The sequence below is a fragment of the Strigops habroptila genome (genome assembly GCF_004027225.2).
Source record: "Strigops habroptila isolate Jane chromosome 13 unlocalized genomic scaffold, bStrHab1.2.pri S16, whole genome shotgun sequence".
Taxonomy (NCBI): Eukaryota; Metazoa; Chordata; class Aves; order Psittaciformes; family Psittacidae; genus Strigops; species Strigops habroptila.
Window position 1 is genome coordinate 8398136 of NW_022651054.1, and position 17092 is coordinate 8415227.

General features: G+C 37.1%; 1 protein-coding gene across 7 annotated transcripts in view; it reads left to right on the top strand.

Annotated features, from left to right (window-relative positions):
- NCOR1 (nuclear receptor corepressor 1) overlaps positions 1-17092 on the top strand; it is a 67313-nt gene that overhangs the window by 17617 nt on the left and 32604 nt on the right. For 5 of the 7 annotated variants that reach the window (XM_030472630.1, XM_030472629.1, XM_030472633.1 and 2 more), the window contains exons 4-14: positions 814-1009; positions 2725-2907; positions 4801-4914; positions 7226-7282; positions 7743-7795; positions 8258-8324; positions 9324-9496; positions 11475-11565; positions 12105-12283; positions 12752-12806; positions 13616-13717. In XM_030472630.1, coding sequence (XP_030328490.1) covers positions 814-1009; positions 2725-2907; positions 4801-4914; positions 7226-7282; positions 7743-7795; positions 8258-8324; positions 9324-9496; positions 11475-11565; positions 12105-12283; positions 12752-12806; positions 13616-13717 — 1270 coding nt within the window. Of the gene's footprint in view, positions 1-813; positions 1010-2724; positions 2908-3195; positions 3360-4800; positions 4915-7225; positions 7283-7742; positions 7796-8257; positions 8325-9323; positions 9497-11474; positions 11566-12104; positions 12284-12751; positions 12807-13615; positions 13718-15354; positions 15896-17092 lie in introns of those variants that run through there. The other 2 variants (XM_030472635.1, XM_030472636.1) reach the window with 2 other exon arrangements.

Sequence of the window (17092 nt, forward strand, 5' to 3'; positions counted from 1 at the left end):
TCACCAAATGCCAGTAAGGCTCTGTTTTAGTGCTGAGAATCATAATAGCTTTTAGAGTTCTCAAAATGTCAGTTTATAGCAGAAATAAATCCTCTCCCCCTCTTTGTAAATTTGTAAAAGCTTATTCAGTAGTTCTGGCAAAATACAGGCAACTACTGTCATCTCTTCAGTGGCACTTCATAGGAAGATGTTGAAGCATATGAGGTTCTTTTATGGACATCCTGTGCGTTGCTCTGTGAAGAAGGTAGTGATAATGTGTTCTGCATTTTTTGGAGAAAGAGGAGGAGGAGGAGGGCTTAGATGACTCATGGATTGAATCAATGACTGTTTCTGTCTTAGAGTAGTGTTTTAGTAGAGATCAAGTTCCAAATAGACTCGTAGCCCATTTCAAGCATTCTGTGTATATTTAAAAATCATTTTGACTGCAAAAAGAAAATAATGGAGCTGTTGTGGCCATCTGTGTTCAGTGGAATATAATACTATGTTTATCTCATGGGTTTTTTTGTTTACAGTTTGAATCAGAGCTTTGGTTTGAACAGTATCATTGTAGCAGTGGTTGAGTTTCATCAGGTGTTTGTAATGATGGGCATGCATTTAAACCATCTCTTAAAATTCAAGTAAACTTTGTTTTTTTCACTGGATTTTAACCTGTATTTTGGAAGGTCATACTTAGAAACATTTGTTTGCCTTACTGTTTAGAAGGGGATTTACTGTATTGCATCTCCTATATATTTGAAAAGGGTTGAGAAACACCAAATATTTTTCTTGTATGGACAGTGTGTATTTTAATAGTTTCTCTCTTCTGTATATTAGGCCTCAGGAAAGGAGAACTGGATATGAACAGCAATTTCATCCAGGTCCATCTCAGACAGATCATGATTCACTGGAATCTAAGCGACCACGTCTTGAGCAAGTCTCCGATTCCCATTTTCAGCGTGTCAGTGCAGCTACTGTCTTGCCTTTAGTGCATCCTCTGCAGGAAGGGTTGAGATCTGCAGATATTAAGAAGGTAAAGTCGTTTTCTGTTGCGCTGCTGAAGGTGCAACTCACTATGTTGTAGTGAGCAAATCAATTCTTTACTGTTAGGTAATTTTTTTATTTGCTTAGGCTCATTTTTCAACCCCAGAAATATAATGTTACGCATTATCACAATCTGTGGTCATGAGTCAACGTTACTCTTATAAAGAGAACAAGGAGATAAGTCTGCCTCAAACACAGTAAAGATACTGGTGTTCTGAGTTGCCATTGCGCTCTTAAGTCGTTAAAAACTCATTTGCAGAATGATTAAGGTATAGTGCATGAAAAATTTCTGCTTTTCAATTGAAAGCTGCTGGCAGATGAATGCAGATCTGGTTTTTTTCTGTAATTAATATTTGTACTGAATGGTCAAAGTACACCCCTCCACCCTCTTTCCCTTTCTTAAGCATTTAAAATGAATCTGCTTATTTACATAACACTAATCATCACTGTCTCATTTTGGGTAAATGTAGGACAATCTAGTTTTGGCGTAGATCTGTTGTAGATACTGAATATTGATGAAAGCTATTTGTATAGAGCAGACAAATCTCTCTAATATTAAATACCTTCTCTCATGCACACACACAAGCATGCAGCCTCACACACCAAAAAGGTGCTGTGTAAAGGGTGTGACTTATGAAGGTGAGTGCTCAAGTCTCTAGACCCAGATCATGTAAAGAAAAATTTCACCATATGGATTCAAAATCTAATAGGCACCAGATTTTTAAACAGTTGATTACTTGTCTTCTCTCTGCCATTCCTTTTATCATGTGGATAAACTGTCAAGTAAAGTGAAATTATGATAGCGTGTGATTTCTTAGTAACTTGCTGTATTGCATGGCGAAGATCAAAAGGGGTTGGAGAAACTAAATGACATTAACATGCTTGTATGTAACTGAGTTTTTATCCAGGTGCTACGTGTGGAAATCTACTGTCTCGATTTAGAAATACAGCCTAGTATTATCTTGAGGAGAAGAGGCATTCAGACACGTCATCTTTTAGTCAAATTGCCTTGAATGAGGGCTGTATTGCTGAGCTAGCATTTGCCAGCTAGGTAGTCATGGCGCATGATGGTCTGAGGACATAAACAAAGAGAAGGTACATCAGTGCTGATGTTAGAACATGAAGCACGTTGAATTATGTTGTTTGGAAACAGACAAAAAACCCCCCAAAGACAAAAAAAATCAAAAGCCAAATAAATAGTGACCTGTCCTCTCTTAAGTCATCATTTTGAAGTTGTGTTAAGTTCAAGAGAACTTCACATTTATAACCACAACTAACTCCAGATGTACTTTATCAGGCTCATCATGGTTACAAGGATATCCTCATCAGTATATGTGCAGAGTATTGAGGATTGGCTCTCAAGTAACTTGCCTTTAAAGATAAAAGATACTGTTTACTTTTAAGGAAGATAAGGGAGATATTTTGATCTTATGTCAGTTTCAAGGTAAACACTGAAGTGTGCTGTTATTTTTGAAGGTGGACTTTGAAATTACAGTATCATAAATGAGCTGTCAGTTAATTCTAAAATATTTAGAGCATTAGTAAACTGAAATATTAAACTTTAACTCAGCTCCTCAACAGAGATATATATAACTTGAAATTCTTTTAAATTCATGCATGTTAGTTTAGTTACTGAACACTTATTCATGTTATCAGTGTGACTGGTTTCTCTCAATCTCCCCCACCACCCTGTCCCCATGAAAGGACCCAGCTTTTGGAGGAAAGCATGAGGGACCATCTTCTCCAATTTCTGGTCAGCCTTGTGGGGAGGACCAAAATGCTTCACCTTCAAAGCTGTCAAAGGAAGAATTGATACAGAGCATGGACCGCGTAGATCGTGAAATTGCGAAAGTTGAACAGCAAATCCTTAAACTGAAGAAAAAGCAAGTAAGCATAACAGACACTACTGTTGTTATCTGCCAGTGAAAAAGGTGTGGAAAAGCATCGTTTTTGGTGGTGGTGAAATTTTTTGGTACATGAACCAAATGAACAAGCTAAAAAGGGAAGATTAGGTGTATGATTTTGCTAGAACATTTAAATAGGTTGGACATCACGTAGTTTTAAGCATTTTTGAAAATGGGAGGAAGCCATAGAGGAACACCACCAGTAGATGGATTTATATTGAACTTTTTTTAGATGACTAGTGAAGCAAGGGCACTGTGGCTGTAATTTCAGCTTTAAAGATGACTGCTGAGTGAGGGGAGACTATCAGCTTTCTTCTTTCGCAGTCTGTGCAAGGGGAGAATCCCTTGCATGCATCTCCAAAACCAGAGCTTGTACAAAAGTCCCTGGATCATCTGCTTTCACAAGGGCAAGAGATCCTAACATCTGGAGCTAAGGTCAGCCTTGGGGAAAGTGGTAGGCAGGATGCGTGTAAACAGAGACAGCAGAGAAATAAAGAAGGAAATACCACCTTTTTAGTATGGTCCGAGCTATGTTTTGCATCAGAGAACTGCATTTCAGCCATTGGAGGCAAAGGAAATGTTTACTGGCAGTAGTCGTTGCTTTCCCTTTAGCTGTTGTGGCCAACTAAACCCACCCTTCAATTTAGGCATCTGTTATTCATTGGCAAAAACAAAGTCCTTGTCTCCTTTTCCTTTTAAGACTTTCAAAGATCCATAGATGTAGTACCAGCTTTACCTTTTTATTCTTTCAGTGAGACCTCTGTAGGAAATGAGTTGCATGGTAGGATTCGTTAACTTGTAGGTCCAGGAGAACAAATAGACAACTCTGGAGTGGTATGTTTTTATGGTCTGGAAGCATTTAATTATGTCTGAATTTTAGTGACCTGTAAAGTGAGTTTCAGCAGAAAAATCCCAAGGATGTCACGAAGTACCTGGCTGTGTGTTAATGATGCTTATCTTCTTGTTTGTTCATTTTTCCACAAAATCAGCAAGTACTGTGCATATCAACTATGAAAGTTCATTTGTGCACATTTGTACTTTAAAAAAATGACAGAGTTTCTGTTGCCTGCAGTAACTGAGCCTGGATTTTTATGGTATTTTGCAAAAACGTTAGATTTGGAAATCTGATGTGGCAGTATAGCACATTCTAGCCAGTACTGTATGACAGGATGGATCCCTGGTGTCAAAGTTCTTTGTTGCATCTTTGTGGCAGCCATGGATGAAGGATATTTACAATTAAAAAGTGAAGATGTCACTGAACCAGATTTATTTGGTGTGAAGGCAAATCACAGCAGTGTAGCAGCTAGGAAAAGATTACAGGGTGGTTTTTTTTTTGCTATTGGTATTTTTTGCTGCTTTGGTATTGTAACAGTCTTGGAACTTCAATACATGTGGAATGATTTATTTCTGAAGTGCATTTGGAATGATGAGGAGTGTTAGGACTTTTTGTGCCTTTTTAAACAATGAGACAGTAGTAATAATGGCACTGGAATATCTGGAATGTAGAAAGTCAGTGCTGTGGATGATTTCCTCTGTGAAAAGGCAGGTTTGGTGTAACTGTTCTCCAAAGTTAATACTTTTTCTTAAACTTAAATAGTGGTAAAAGTGACAGTGTCTTTAAACATCAAACTAAAACAAGTCTTATTCAAGGCAGGTGAGTCTTGTAAACACTTAATTTGGTTTACTAATAGTACAAAAAATAGTCTTGTTATCATCCTTGTTGGCATTAAAACTATTTCATTCACTCCTTGTCAGTTAAGAAGAGAAATAACAGGCGGTGCTAACTGTTGATCAGCTGCATATTTTATTCTGGTGACTAATTACTGGTAAGGGTAACATGGTACGGATGGCTGATTTTCTTTCTTTCGTCTCTTAGCAACAACTTGAAGAAGAAGCTGCTAAGCCTCCAGAGCCAGAGAGGCCTGTCTCCCCTCCTCCAGTGGAACAGAAACACCGCAGTATTGTCCAAATCATTTACGATGAGAATCGGGTAAGAGTGCTTTTTAGTTGAATAGTGTAGCTGTGAATCTGACCCCACTGCTAAAATTCATTATGTCTTCATTTACTTCCGTGGGGCAGTTTTTGCTTCATCTGCTTTATTGATTTGCCCTCCCCTCTTTTAATATTCATTTACTTCTTTAAATGAAAGACACTTTCATGACTGTTGGTGATCACAGGATCCTTTTATCTTGCAAGCAGTCTAGAGAAACACATCTGTGGGTCTTATCCCTAGAACCTGGTGTTGAGATGGGTAGATATAGGTATATATGAACACACACACATGATAGATATGAAAAAATGCTTCAGAAATTAGTCTTAAATTCTCTTTTCCTCACATAAATACTGACAAGCTTGGCTGAAGACTCACCATTTAAATTGGCTGGAGGGGAAAACTGCATATGTTGTAAGATTCCATGCCTTCTCTTTAAACTCTGACTTCTGGCACTTTGGTTAAATGAACAGATAAGAAGCAGCAGTATGTAGGTGAATTGTGAGCTTGCGTTGCATAAGTGGTGAGAAAAGTACAAGAGCTCAGTAGATCACAAACAGCAGCAAAGTGCTTCCTGCTTTTTTTTCCCCTGGTAGTTTGAGATTAGCGAGTTGGATATCCGCTGGTTTTGAACATATTATGATCTTTTGTGAGAGTGGTATATGTTTGTTTTATTTCCCAATTCTATTTTGTAGTTTAGAGGAACAGCTAACTTCTGTTACAATAGGCTATTTTTGAAAGTTTGAGGTGGTAAAAAAACTGCAACACAATACTAGATCTTCTAAAGTAGAACTGTGTCCCAAGCATTCCATCCAGCCTGTTCTCCCCTTCCCCCAGCTGTCTCTGAAGTTTGATGTATTTACTTAATACAGGGCTTAGGGGCAATTACTGTGTTATAAAAACTGATGTAACCAATGTACAGCAATACGTACATCTTAGCGGGCTGCTGTGCTACTCTTTCTGTGCTAACTGGTTAGTGGTGGATTCTACAACAGAATTTTGAACCTGCTATTGCACTCCCCATGTTGTGTATGTGCTAGGAGATGAGGAAGCCCATTTCTGTGTTGCCTGAGGTGGAGTAATGTGTCAATATATAGTAATCTATTAGCTGCTTCTGTCTGTGCAGCTGTTCATATGGTATTCTATATACAAGGGGAATTACCAAGCTTGATTCATTTGTGAATCCATTTAACACTTGGTTTGAGTTCTTATATCATGAATTACACGTAGTGTAGAATGGCAATATTTATTGGCTCAATACTAATAGCACGTGCCAATACTCTCTGTGTTACTTAAAGGGTTACTAAAGATGTGTTAAGCCATTTGTGTACATAGCACTTGTTTGGTATCTTTTCTTCTGCAGCTGTACAAGAGGACAGTCCCTTGGCAGCTTTCATCTTCAAACCATGCAGTTTAGGATAATTACTTTTAATAGTCAGCTACTGTTGGTTAAAATTTGGTTAAAGTAATAGGGCTAGACTTAAATCTTTTGAGGCCAGAAAAAACATTGTACCCAGGTAATACTATAATATTTTCTTGATATATCATTATTTTGTACAGCTGTGAGTTCCAAATACTTCCTCAAGATTGAATTTACATGGAAAGAGGTTAGAACTTAGCAGAACATTTTCTAATAATAACTGCTTTATGGATTAGTCTGTTCTATATTTTTCTTTTACAAATGCCTTAGGGCTGGCACATATAGCTACTGGAGGGAAAGAAGCAAATTTGAACTAGATTGTTGGGTTATTTCAGATAGCCTTCTCTGCTGAGAAAGGGCTTAGGAAGACTGTACAGGCTTGAAATGAATTTCTGAAAGCCAACTGTCTTATCTAGAGCTGCCTCCTTTAGGGTCAGAATTATTTTGAGGTCTTGACCCAGTGTGAGGGAAGGAGGACCTTTAATGTACCTTCATGTTTGTATATGTACACATTGATTCACACTCTCAGACTTGGCAATTGGAGGATTTTAGTCTATTAATTCAATTTTTCAAAGTTAGCTAATCTTTGTTTTACTGGACCCCTCTCTTCCTCTTAACAATTATTTGCTGTATTATTTATTAAATGAACTGCAGAGGTCAGTTTCTGCTTTTATGCTCTATCAGCTTCCAAACACAGAGGTCGGAGTAGTAACTGCACGATTCAAGTACGTGTTTCTTGATTTGCTGAGGCAACATTGCAGAAGTAGATTTAAAAGGATATAGTTTGGGTAGAGAGGGGTTTAGCACCTAGCGTAAGTGAAAGAGTTCAAATACACTTTTGACACTAATTTCAGATTATTTACTTAGACTATACAAAAATCTTACTTGCAGAAAAAAGCAGAAGAAGCTCACAAGATATTTGAAGGTCTTGGTCCAAAAGTCGAACTGGTAAGTTGTGCTTGGATTTGGTTTTGGTTTTGGTTCCCCCCCCCCCCTCCCCTTTATGTGTTGCCAGTTGCTGTAATTCTGTTGTGATAAACAGATGTAGTTCTGTGGTTATGTATATAGGAACCGTGTGTTTAAATGCACTGGTGAATTGGGGCTTGAGTGAACTGATTGACCACATAAGTGTCATTTTAAAAACAGATTGGAATCTACTTGAGAGAACAGTTTGAAATATGAAAACAAAAAATAAAATAAATACTATTATATACATAAGTAGTTATAATCTAATTTTAAGTAACCTATGCTTTGTGTTGAATATCTTCTAGTCCTTCCAGATTGCTGCATCTCAGATTGAGTGCACTGTTAGCAGAATACTAAATTATTGTTAAATACATTGCATGTACTTTTAGAATTACATACATTGAGATGTCCTAAGTATACCTTTTCTAATCCAAAATTGCAGCCACTTTACAACCAACCATCAGACACAAAAGTCTACCATGAAAACATCAAAACGTAAGTGCTTTAATCTCTTGTCATTGTGCCGTGTAAGAGATCTACACTTGCTCCACTTCTTCAAATGTAGCTGTATACTTATTTATTTTTTTTTAGCAATATACTGTAAACCTCTCAGCTTCAGGGCTGAATTACAATTACACTCCCCCAAAGTGTATCATCTTAAGCCAAATTTATTCATTTTAGCAAATTATTTTTCTTGTGGTGAAGGAGAGCACATAGCTTGAAATTGGAAGCTTTTGTGTCTCAATTGCGTGTCTTACCTATCTTCAAGAATCTTCTATCTGAAAAAATACAGTATTAGTTAGATGATTGCTTCGTCAGGAATTTTCTCTCTGCTGTCTATACCCAAAAATAAATACTTTTCATAACAATGATCTGGCTTCTAACACCTAATGGGCTTTGTTGAGTAGTTTTGAAGTGCTTAATTCTTATGTACATTGTTCTAATTTTGTTTTCCAGAAACCAAGTGATGAGGAAAAAGCTAATACTGTTCTTTAAAAGAAGAAACCATGCAAGAAAACAACGGGTAATATTGCCATGTTTTTGTAAAAAGAGCACATAGTAGCTGGTTTTCTGTCTGGATCTTTGACTTGCATCCCCAAATGTCATGTAAATCCTGTCGATTAGAAAAAGATCGTAAGCTAAAATTCTGTTGATTTATTGAAAAATAAACTACAAGTTTACAACTGGTTTGTTGATTATGTGACTGAAAACCATCTGAACTAAAATAAGGAAAAAGCTTTTCTTCTTAAAGAGGATGTCTCTTCCATGAAGACACCCAGTGAAAATCTTTAACTGTCATGCCTGGCTTCTCTCTGAACTTCTTTTCTAGTATAGTAGCTATAGTATCAGAAAGAAAATAGGGCAGATTTCTGATTTTTGAAGTCTGACAGCATTTTTAATCCAACTCGTATATGCTAGATACCAGTATTAATTGATTTAATGCTTTCTCTTGCATGCTGTTGTAGCAAGTGGTATACAAAGTCAAAAGGCTCTTTTGGATGATGTCTGAAAGATCATTATTGTTATTATGAATAGCAGAAGATTATATATTGAATTGGAAGATTCCACCATAAAAATGTAATGAAGTATTTTTCTTCTTACAGTCCTAGAGGATTTTTTTATGTAGGAGCAGCTCCCTACATATGGCTGAGATTGAGGATATGCTGTGATCATTCCAACCCCACTCTGTTAATTAAACATTTAAATAAAAATTAAACCAATTCCACTAATGAAAAGTCTGGTACCAGAAGATGTGAGATTTCTGGAAGGCAGTAATAACAGTTGCCAAATACTGTTGTGATGTGTAAAGCAAAGAAATAGTGTGTAATAGTCAAAATCTGCATTTTCATATCCACTTCCTCACCTTCTCTCTGCTGAAAATTGGGTGTGTGTCATCTTCAAAATGGAAGCCACTAGAGCATGAAAAATATGCTTGTTCATTCTGGGAGCCTACCCATGTTATGTGGACTGATGTCTTAGTGTATTTTTGTTTAGTTCAAGGCTTACTTTTGGAATTTAACAGGAACAGAAAATCTGTCAGCGTTATGATCAGCTGATGGAGGCATGGGAGAAGAAAGTTGACAGGATAGAAAATAATCCACGCAGGAAAGCAAAGGAGAGCAAAACAAGAGAATACTATGAAAAACAATTTCCAGAAATCCGGAAGCAAAGAGAACAGCAAGAACGATTCCAAAGGTATTACCATGAATTTGAAGTATTCCTACAAAATACATGTTAGAACTTCAGTTTTAGAATTATTTATAACAAAATTGGTTCAGCTTAATGGTTGGTTTATGCTCATCACTTTTTTCCTTTAAAAGGAATGTCAGTGTATCATACAATATAAACTAAAATGTTCTCTCATTTGTTCACCGTGTTTCATGGCATTGAGCTCAAGTTTCACTTCACATCCTCAGGGTCTTCATGACTGTCCTTGTATATTCACTGTCTTATGTCTCACCCTTTCCTGTCCCTCCCTATCAGCTTTGTCAGCAGTGCTAACCTCATCAGTTTGGTGTCCTGTTGGGCTGCTTTAGTGATGTCCAAATTGGTGCTTGCTTATCCCTCTTTTTTAGACCTGCTCAAACCCCGTATTTTCCGAAAGAAATACGGAAAAGGGGGTAATTAGCAAAGGCTCATAGGTTGTAGTGCTCAGTGAGACTGTGAGTTAAGCTGCTGAAGTGCACAAAGAGATTTGTGGAGCATCAGTTTCACGTGAGCCTGTTCATTTTGGGCCTACGCCCTATTTTATCCTTGTGTTTTTCTGTCACTGGGTGTCTCCGTTACTCCTGTGTTTCATGATCCCTATATTCATTAGCCTACACACTCAAAAAATCATTTGACTTCTTTAATTAACAATTTGAGTGATCTTTTGTTCTACTTGCCATGTAATTTTATTCCAGACACGTTTGCTTTTTGAATTATGTGGGTTTGCCTATAAAGTATTAAGTCCCTATTATTTAATTTTAATCTATCAGACACTTGTTAAATGGAAATTGTACAAAAAGTCTGAAAAGGAATGAAGTGCAATTCATTTGAGAGCTCACTTTATCTATGGTAGTGTAGGTAGTGCATTAAAATTAGGTCAAGTTTGATTCAGTTGTGTTAAAATGTGTTTATCCAATGTTTGAAACCATTTTAATACACCTTTGAGAGTTCAAGCCCCATAAAGATTTCATCCTACCCATCTGTCTAAATCACCTTAATTCATAAAACATAGGAAAAGCGGATAGTTTGCAATTTATCATGAAGACTGCAGGATCTGGGTTTGGGGAATCAAGAAAAGAGGAAAAAGTAAACTGTTAGAATGGAAACAGCACTTCTATGAGAAGCTTTTACTTTAAAAACACATCTCACCATTGTAATTGCAAACTGCTTGGGACGGGGCTATCTCTTTTCACTGTATTTATGTTCTCTAATGTAGTGGCATCTTTGTCTATAGCTGTGCTTGTAATTCTGTTGCTGTGAAAATACTAAGGGGTTTTTTTGACAGATTTTGTGCAAACTGATTACTTCAGTAAAACCTGTGAGCAAATGAGAGTGTTAATGTCTGTCAGTGATTTTTAACTCTGAAATGCTTTTTGATCCGTGTGCCCTAATGTATTATGATGTTCTTAAGTGTAAAGATCACTGGCTGAAAAATTCTTCCAAATTACAGCTCTCCCTATCAATTATAAAGTTGAAAATTTTCCTTTATTGTGATGGGTCTCAGCACTGTGTTAGTAACTTGATTAAATTGGTGAAAGGCAAATTTTGTGTTTTTTTTTCTTTAAAAAAAAAAAAGCTGTATTTCAGTGTCTCAGTTGTATTGATTAAGGTCGTGATCTCTGTGCCACTGATGAACATTTCTCATACTCAGCAGAAGCGTATTAATGTGTCTAAAACACATGCTTGCAGTGGAATCACTGGTAACACTCCTTGGATGTTGACTCGAGCATACCCTTCTTGTGAGCTTTGCACATTTGCCTGTAAAACTGAGCAGTTGTTAGAATTTGCAGTACATGAACAGAGGTTGTACCCTGAGCCTACTTGCAAAAGAACAGTCCTAGCTGATCTGGGAGACTGGTAACAGGATTTTAAGGAATTCTGAAGGTTGTCATTGTTGTGTACAAAATCTGAAAATACAGCTATTTTCCACTTTATCCTCACTACTTCTGTTTTCCCCTCATTCTAGAGTTGGTCAAAGAGGAGCTGGACTTTCAGCAACTATTGCTAGAAGTGAACATGAGATTTCTGAAATCATTGATGGACTTTCTGAGCAGGAGGTGAGGTTATTGTCTGTACTTTGCTGTAGCAGCACAGCAAATAACTCAATATCCTTTTATTGTCAGTGAAAGGTCTCTTTCAGAGGGTTTATTTTTTTGATAAGAGAAAACTTTGGGGGCTGGTTTGAGAGAATTTATGTGAAGTTTGGCTTGAAACAAGTCTTACGAATACTTTTATGGGTTATGCTTCCTAATTGTATCTGTCCTAGATTTTCCTCCTGTGCCTTGTGTTCATTGCAGGCTTGCTACAACCTGTTTTTTTACAGCTCTAACAAATGTGAAAACTCTTCCTTTCTAAAACCCTGCACCATTTTAGTTTTTCATCATTTGAAACACTATTTCCTTTAGCTGACTGTGTAAATGCTCATTGGGGTAGTGGCAACTTCTAGAAGAGTTAAGTGGACAAAAAGAAGTTTCAGACTAACTGTGAATGTATACTGTGGTGGAGCTTTAAAGAGTTGTGTAATTCAAGAACTGTAAACATTAGAAGCAACTTTCTGTATTCTTTACTTTTTCTTTTATTCTTTCTTTGCCTGTAGAATAATGAAAAACAAATGCGTCAGCTCTCTGTCATTCCTCCCATGATGTTTGATGCAGAACAAAGACGAGTGAAGTTTATTAATATGAATGGTCTGATGGAGGATCCCATGAAAGTTTATAAAGACAGACAATTCATGAATGTCTGGACCGACCATGAGAAAGAGATTTTTAAGGAAAAGTAATGGGCTTTCTTACCTTTTATTTTTATTACATTGCAAATGACAGTTAAATACCTAACCCCATAGTAAACATCAGTTAAATCGGGAATGCTGAAGCTTTTGTGCAGTAATATTTGATAATGTTCTTTGTTGGATGAATGAAACATAAAAGTTTTAGACTTTGCCACTCATTTTTCACCTGAGTAGGCTCATCACATGCATTTAGTCCTTAGATAAGAAATTCTCTCAAAAGAAACTGAGTTCTGTGATGAGATTAAAGTGAGAAGAGTAGGTATATGATCTCATTATATCAGCTAATTTTAAGTAGTTAGTTTTAAATTTGCACAATTCAAAAGCTGGGCTTTTTAGACTAATTTCAGTTGTGTAAATCAAAGGCTTGCTGATGGAACAGATTGTTTGGAAGACTGCTTTGCTTATTTGATCATGAATTATGTTGTTAAACTTAAATAATTTCTGATTTACAAAAGGTTTGTCCAACATCCCAAGAACTTTGGTCTAATTGCTTCCTACCTGGAACGAAAGGTAAGACCTTTTTTAATATAAGTAGAGCCTAGGGTGGGCTCCCTAACTTTGCAAATGTAAGTCATTTATCCCAGCATCATTTTCTCTTCCTGGAAAAAAAAATTAAGTCCAAAAAAAGTTACTGCTTTGACAGGGTTTTATAATACTTGATCAGTAACATAATCAGTGCATGCAAACATCTAACAAAAGTTAGTGAAATGACACTGTTGACAACAATAAAAGAGAATGACACTTCATTGAGTTTTGATCTTACTTTCTTTTTGAAGCAGGTAAGCTTCTTTAACTATCTCTGTGCTTGAATAAAGACATAATTGGCTCTGCCAAGCTACTGTGCTAACTCTAAGAAGTCTTGCCACCACCTTTCAAGTCAGTGGGATCCTACTGCTGGCTGAATTAGTCTTTAGAACTAGTTGTAGTCTTTAGAACTGATTTTGCAGAACTGGTGTAAGAATTAATGGAGAATTAGGATTTGCTAAGACTTACTGCAGAATTTTGAGTATGTACAGCTGTCATGATAAATAGAAGCTTTCAAACTTGCAGGTTGTCTCCTATAGATTAAATCATGCAGACTGAAGTAGCCAAGGGATATTATGAATACATGAGACTTGTTTAACACTTTTATTTTATGCATAGTTATATTGTTATATTTGTGTGTGAATTCATTTCCCTGCTGAGTAAACAAACCTAATAGAATCTTATTTTAGTCTAGGGGCTGAATAGTTTAAGTGTTGAGAGATATTAAATACCAAACCCATAGTTTCTTATAGGAGTAAAACCTAATCTAATTTTTTACTACTTTTTCACTCTAGAATGTTCCCGACTGTGTATTATATTATTATTTGACCAAGAAAAATGAAAATTATAAGGCCCTTGTGCGAAGAAATTATGGTAAACGCAGAGGAAGAAACCAGGTATCTAAAGTTTATTCATCACTTGGGTATTGTTATTCTATTGTTTCATATTTACAACTGCCTTACTGCCCGATACAGCAAGTATATTACATGCAGGAGGTGGGAGGTGAAGGAAAAATGATCATTTTTCGTTTACTGCTTTTTTTTCCCTTTTTAAACTTAAGTAATCATGACTTCAAGGGTGTTCTGGGGTAGTTTGTTTGTAATTCTGTGGAATATCTCCTTCCTTTGCATATTTGTGGCTTTTTTTATGACAGTTCATTTTATGGACCCTGCCATAGACATTGTATTGAATCCATCATTAAATCCTGTGTTGGGACCAACAGAAATTAGGTGTAGCATGTGGCTTGCTGTGGGGAATATATAATCACTTCATAATCTCAGTGTTTGTCAAAAAGCAGAAATTAATAGTGATGTTTACTTGGTGGTCAGGCTCAAAGTCCAACTGGATTTCTCAACCCATAAATTGTTTGTTTTTCTTGGATAATGCATATAAACCAGAAAGATTTTGGTTACACCCCTGTACACAAGGGCATAGATTTGTGAATTTAGCACACTATAAAGGGAAACACAAGGTGCTCTGCCTGACTTTGTAACTGCTCCTGTGAATGCTAATTTATATGTGAATAACTCAATGTGTGAGTAGGAACACTGAAGTTGCTGTTTGTTCAACTCCAATTACTTGCCCTTTGAATTTTAGCAGGGTTGTAGGTCTTAATTGCTAGTTGTTGATCCACGTTAAGTACTACAGCAGATGACTAAAATTTGAGAAAGTGCTAGACAGGCTTGGTGTGTGCTCTGTTAAGGATGCAGATAAGTGTCAGGCTTCATAGGTCTGACGAATGTTGAAGTATGCTTGCAAACTCAAGGAAATAGTCTAAGCCTTTTAAATGGCAAATTTTACCATATCTGGAAGTTTAAATTCAGAAGTATTGTCATTAGCATTCTAGTAATGCTGTAGTAAGGAATTGCGTAGTACCAAAAATCATCCTTGCATTTCTTAATTTCATTAATGATTAATTACCAACATCTATAACAGCTAGTAAAAAAAGAACTTGAGAGTGTTGAACTGCCTTGCTTGCCAGAACTTTTATCTTACGGTTGCAGAATGCAATTCATCCCCCTTCTCCCTCCTGTGCCCCAGCTTTGAAGCTGATATTTTTCATATCTTTGAGTAGCAACCTGAAACTTCCTTGCTGATCAGCAAAGGCAAGTCATGTAGGATTTATGATCTGCTCCAAGATGAGCTTATGCCAGTAACGGGTGCTTCAGTTTAAACTCTTAATAGTTCATATATTTTTGTAAATTAGAAGGCAAGCAAGTGGAATATTGCAGTGGAGAAGAAGATATTAATCGTGGTAATAATGGTGAAATCCTTCAGAGAATGTAGCGAGTACAACTTGACTCAAATTTCAGTGGGGACACCTTTACTTTAGAGGAGCTAAATACTAGATTGCAACCCGTCAAGAGACGTAAAGCTTGTTAAATTCTGATACTATTTTGTGTCCTCAAATATGTCTAGCAAGGGCTTTTTAGAAAATGCTACCTGAACTGTTCCAGAATGTTCACTGAGACAACTAACAAGTGCGTCGTAAACCAAATATGAGCCTTCAAATAAGATCCTTCAAAAACTTCAAATTCAAGTTTTTAATGGAGTATCAGAAGAAAACATGGTTATACGATGCTTTTGCATTGGTTATAGAGAATTCCTTAAATACCTCCTTGGACGGAGGTTCTCTCTGAGTAAAGTTTCTCCTAGAGAAGCGGTGGTGGGTCAGGGCTGTGTTCCTGTGCTGGCTGCCTGCTCAGCACAAGTGCATGGCCGCAGATGGAGCCGTGTGCCTCCGGAGCAGCTGGTACATCCAGTGATCTGACGAGACAGAAATTCGCTGGATGTCTGTGCCGGCCAATCAAGCCTGGCTCGGTGGGGATTACCTCTGGTGACTCCGGTGAGATTAGAAGGTTGTATGTGAGATGGGCAACTCTGCTGTAGGCAGCTTAAGTGGCAGAATGACACAATTTCCTGGAATAAACACGTTGCTGGGTCAGGCAGCCCCTGCTAGAGAGCTGTGTGATGTCGGTGCCGGTGTGGGTTTTGTCCTTTTGGATTGAGCCCTGAGTTAAAGCCCGTCCCCTGGCCTGGATAGTAAAAGTTTTAATCAACAGATGAATGTGCAGGTACGTCGCTGACCGAGGCTTCGACTGTTTTAAGGTTTGTGTTTAACCTGCACTTGACCTATTGATATGCATGTTAAATAAATTCACTGTGAAATAGAGAACCCTGTTATTTACAAAGCGTGATGTTAAGTTAGTCAGGCAAAAAGAACAGAGGATTTTCAGCAACTTCTCTGAATAGATTATGTGTAAAATACAGATTTTATTTTAAAAATTTTTTCTTTTATTCTTGAAAATGCATTTTTTAACTCTGTGCTTTTGAGGCCAATCTAGCACGATGGAAATAAATTATCTTAGCATGTCTCTGACATCTTGTTCTTGCATAATCAAGTAATGGCAGCATCTTAAATGCTAATAATTTGCAGGAGGATGATAGCAGTTAGTGTTTGGGCTTTCTGCTCCAGTTCACATGATTTAAAATGTCAAAACCAAGACCTTTTTGTGACTATTTCCAGCCTCAGTTTTGTTAGTGGAACAGTGACACCTGCTGCTACGCTTACAGGAAGGTTGGTTCCTCTGTTGAAAAAGAAAAGCCTATTTTGAGGAATTTTTCAGTGGATTGTAAAATCTGAGTTAATGAAGTCCTAGATCAGCAATCTCATAGTTCTCTGTCATTGTCTTTCCATGAATTGCCAAACGTACTTTGGGAAATTGTTTGAAATGTAGCTTTATATAAATATTACATATATCTTGCTTTTTGAAGTAGACTTGCAGAGTCTAATGCCTGGTAAGGAACAGATTGGTTCTGCACAGACCATATTTGAGTGAGACCATCTGGGTATTGCAGTCCTTCTGAATGAATGACTCATTAAAGGCAGTGGGTTTTTAACCCATTCAAGCCCTTTTAGTGTAAACTCCTGTGTGGCCCTATCCGACTCCCCATCTCCTCTTACATTCTGTAGTTTCTTATGAAAACATATTTAAAGAATATGGCAGAATTTAAACTGTAATCATACATTTTAAATAAACTTAGATATTTTCAGAGAGGAGGAAGAGAGCTCTTTCTTCCTCCTCCCACTCCCCTTGCCTTTAAATAGAGGTCTGCCTGCTAAAACCTCACCTGCAGCCTCAGTTTCTTTTCTCATTCTTTTTGTATGGTGCCTAGTACAGAAAGGTTGGATTTTTTTTGGTGGCACTCAAATCATCACCTTGTTACGGAGACTGTTCAGCATGAATGTGCAATATGGATTAAGCATCAGA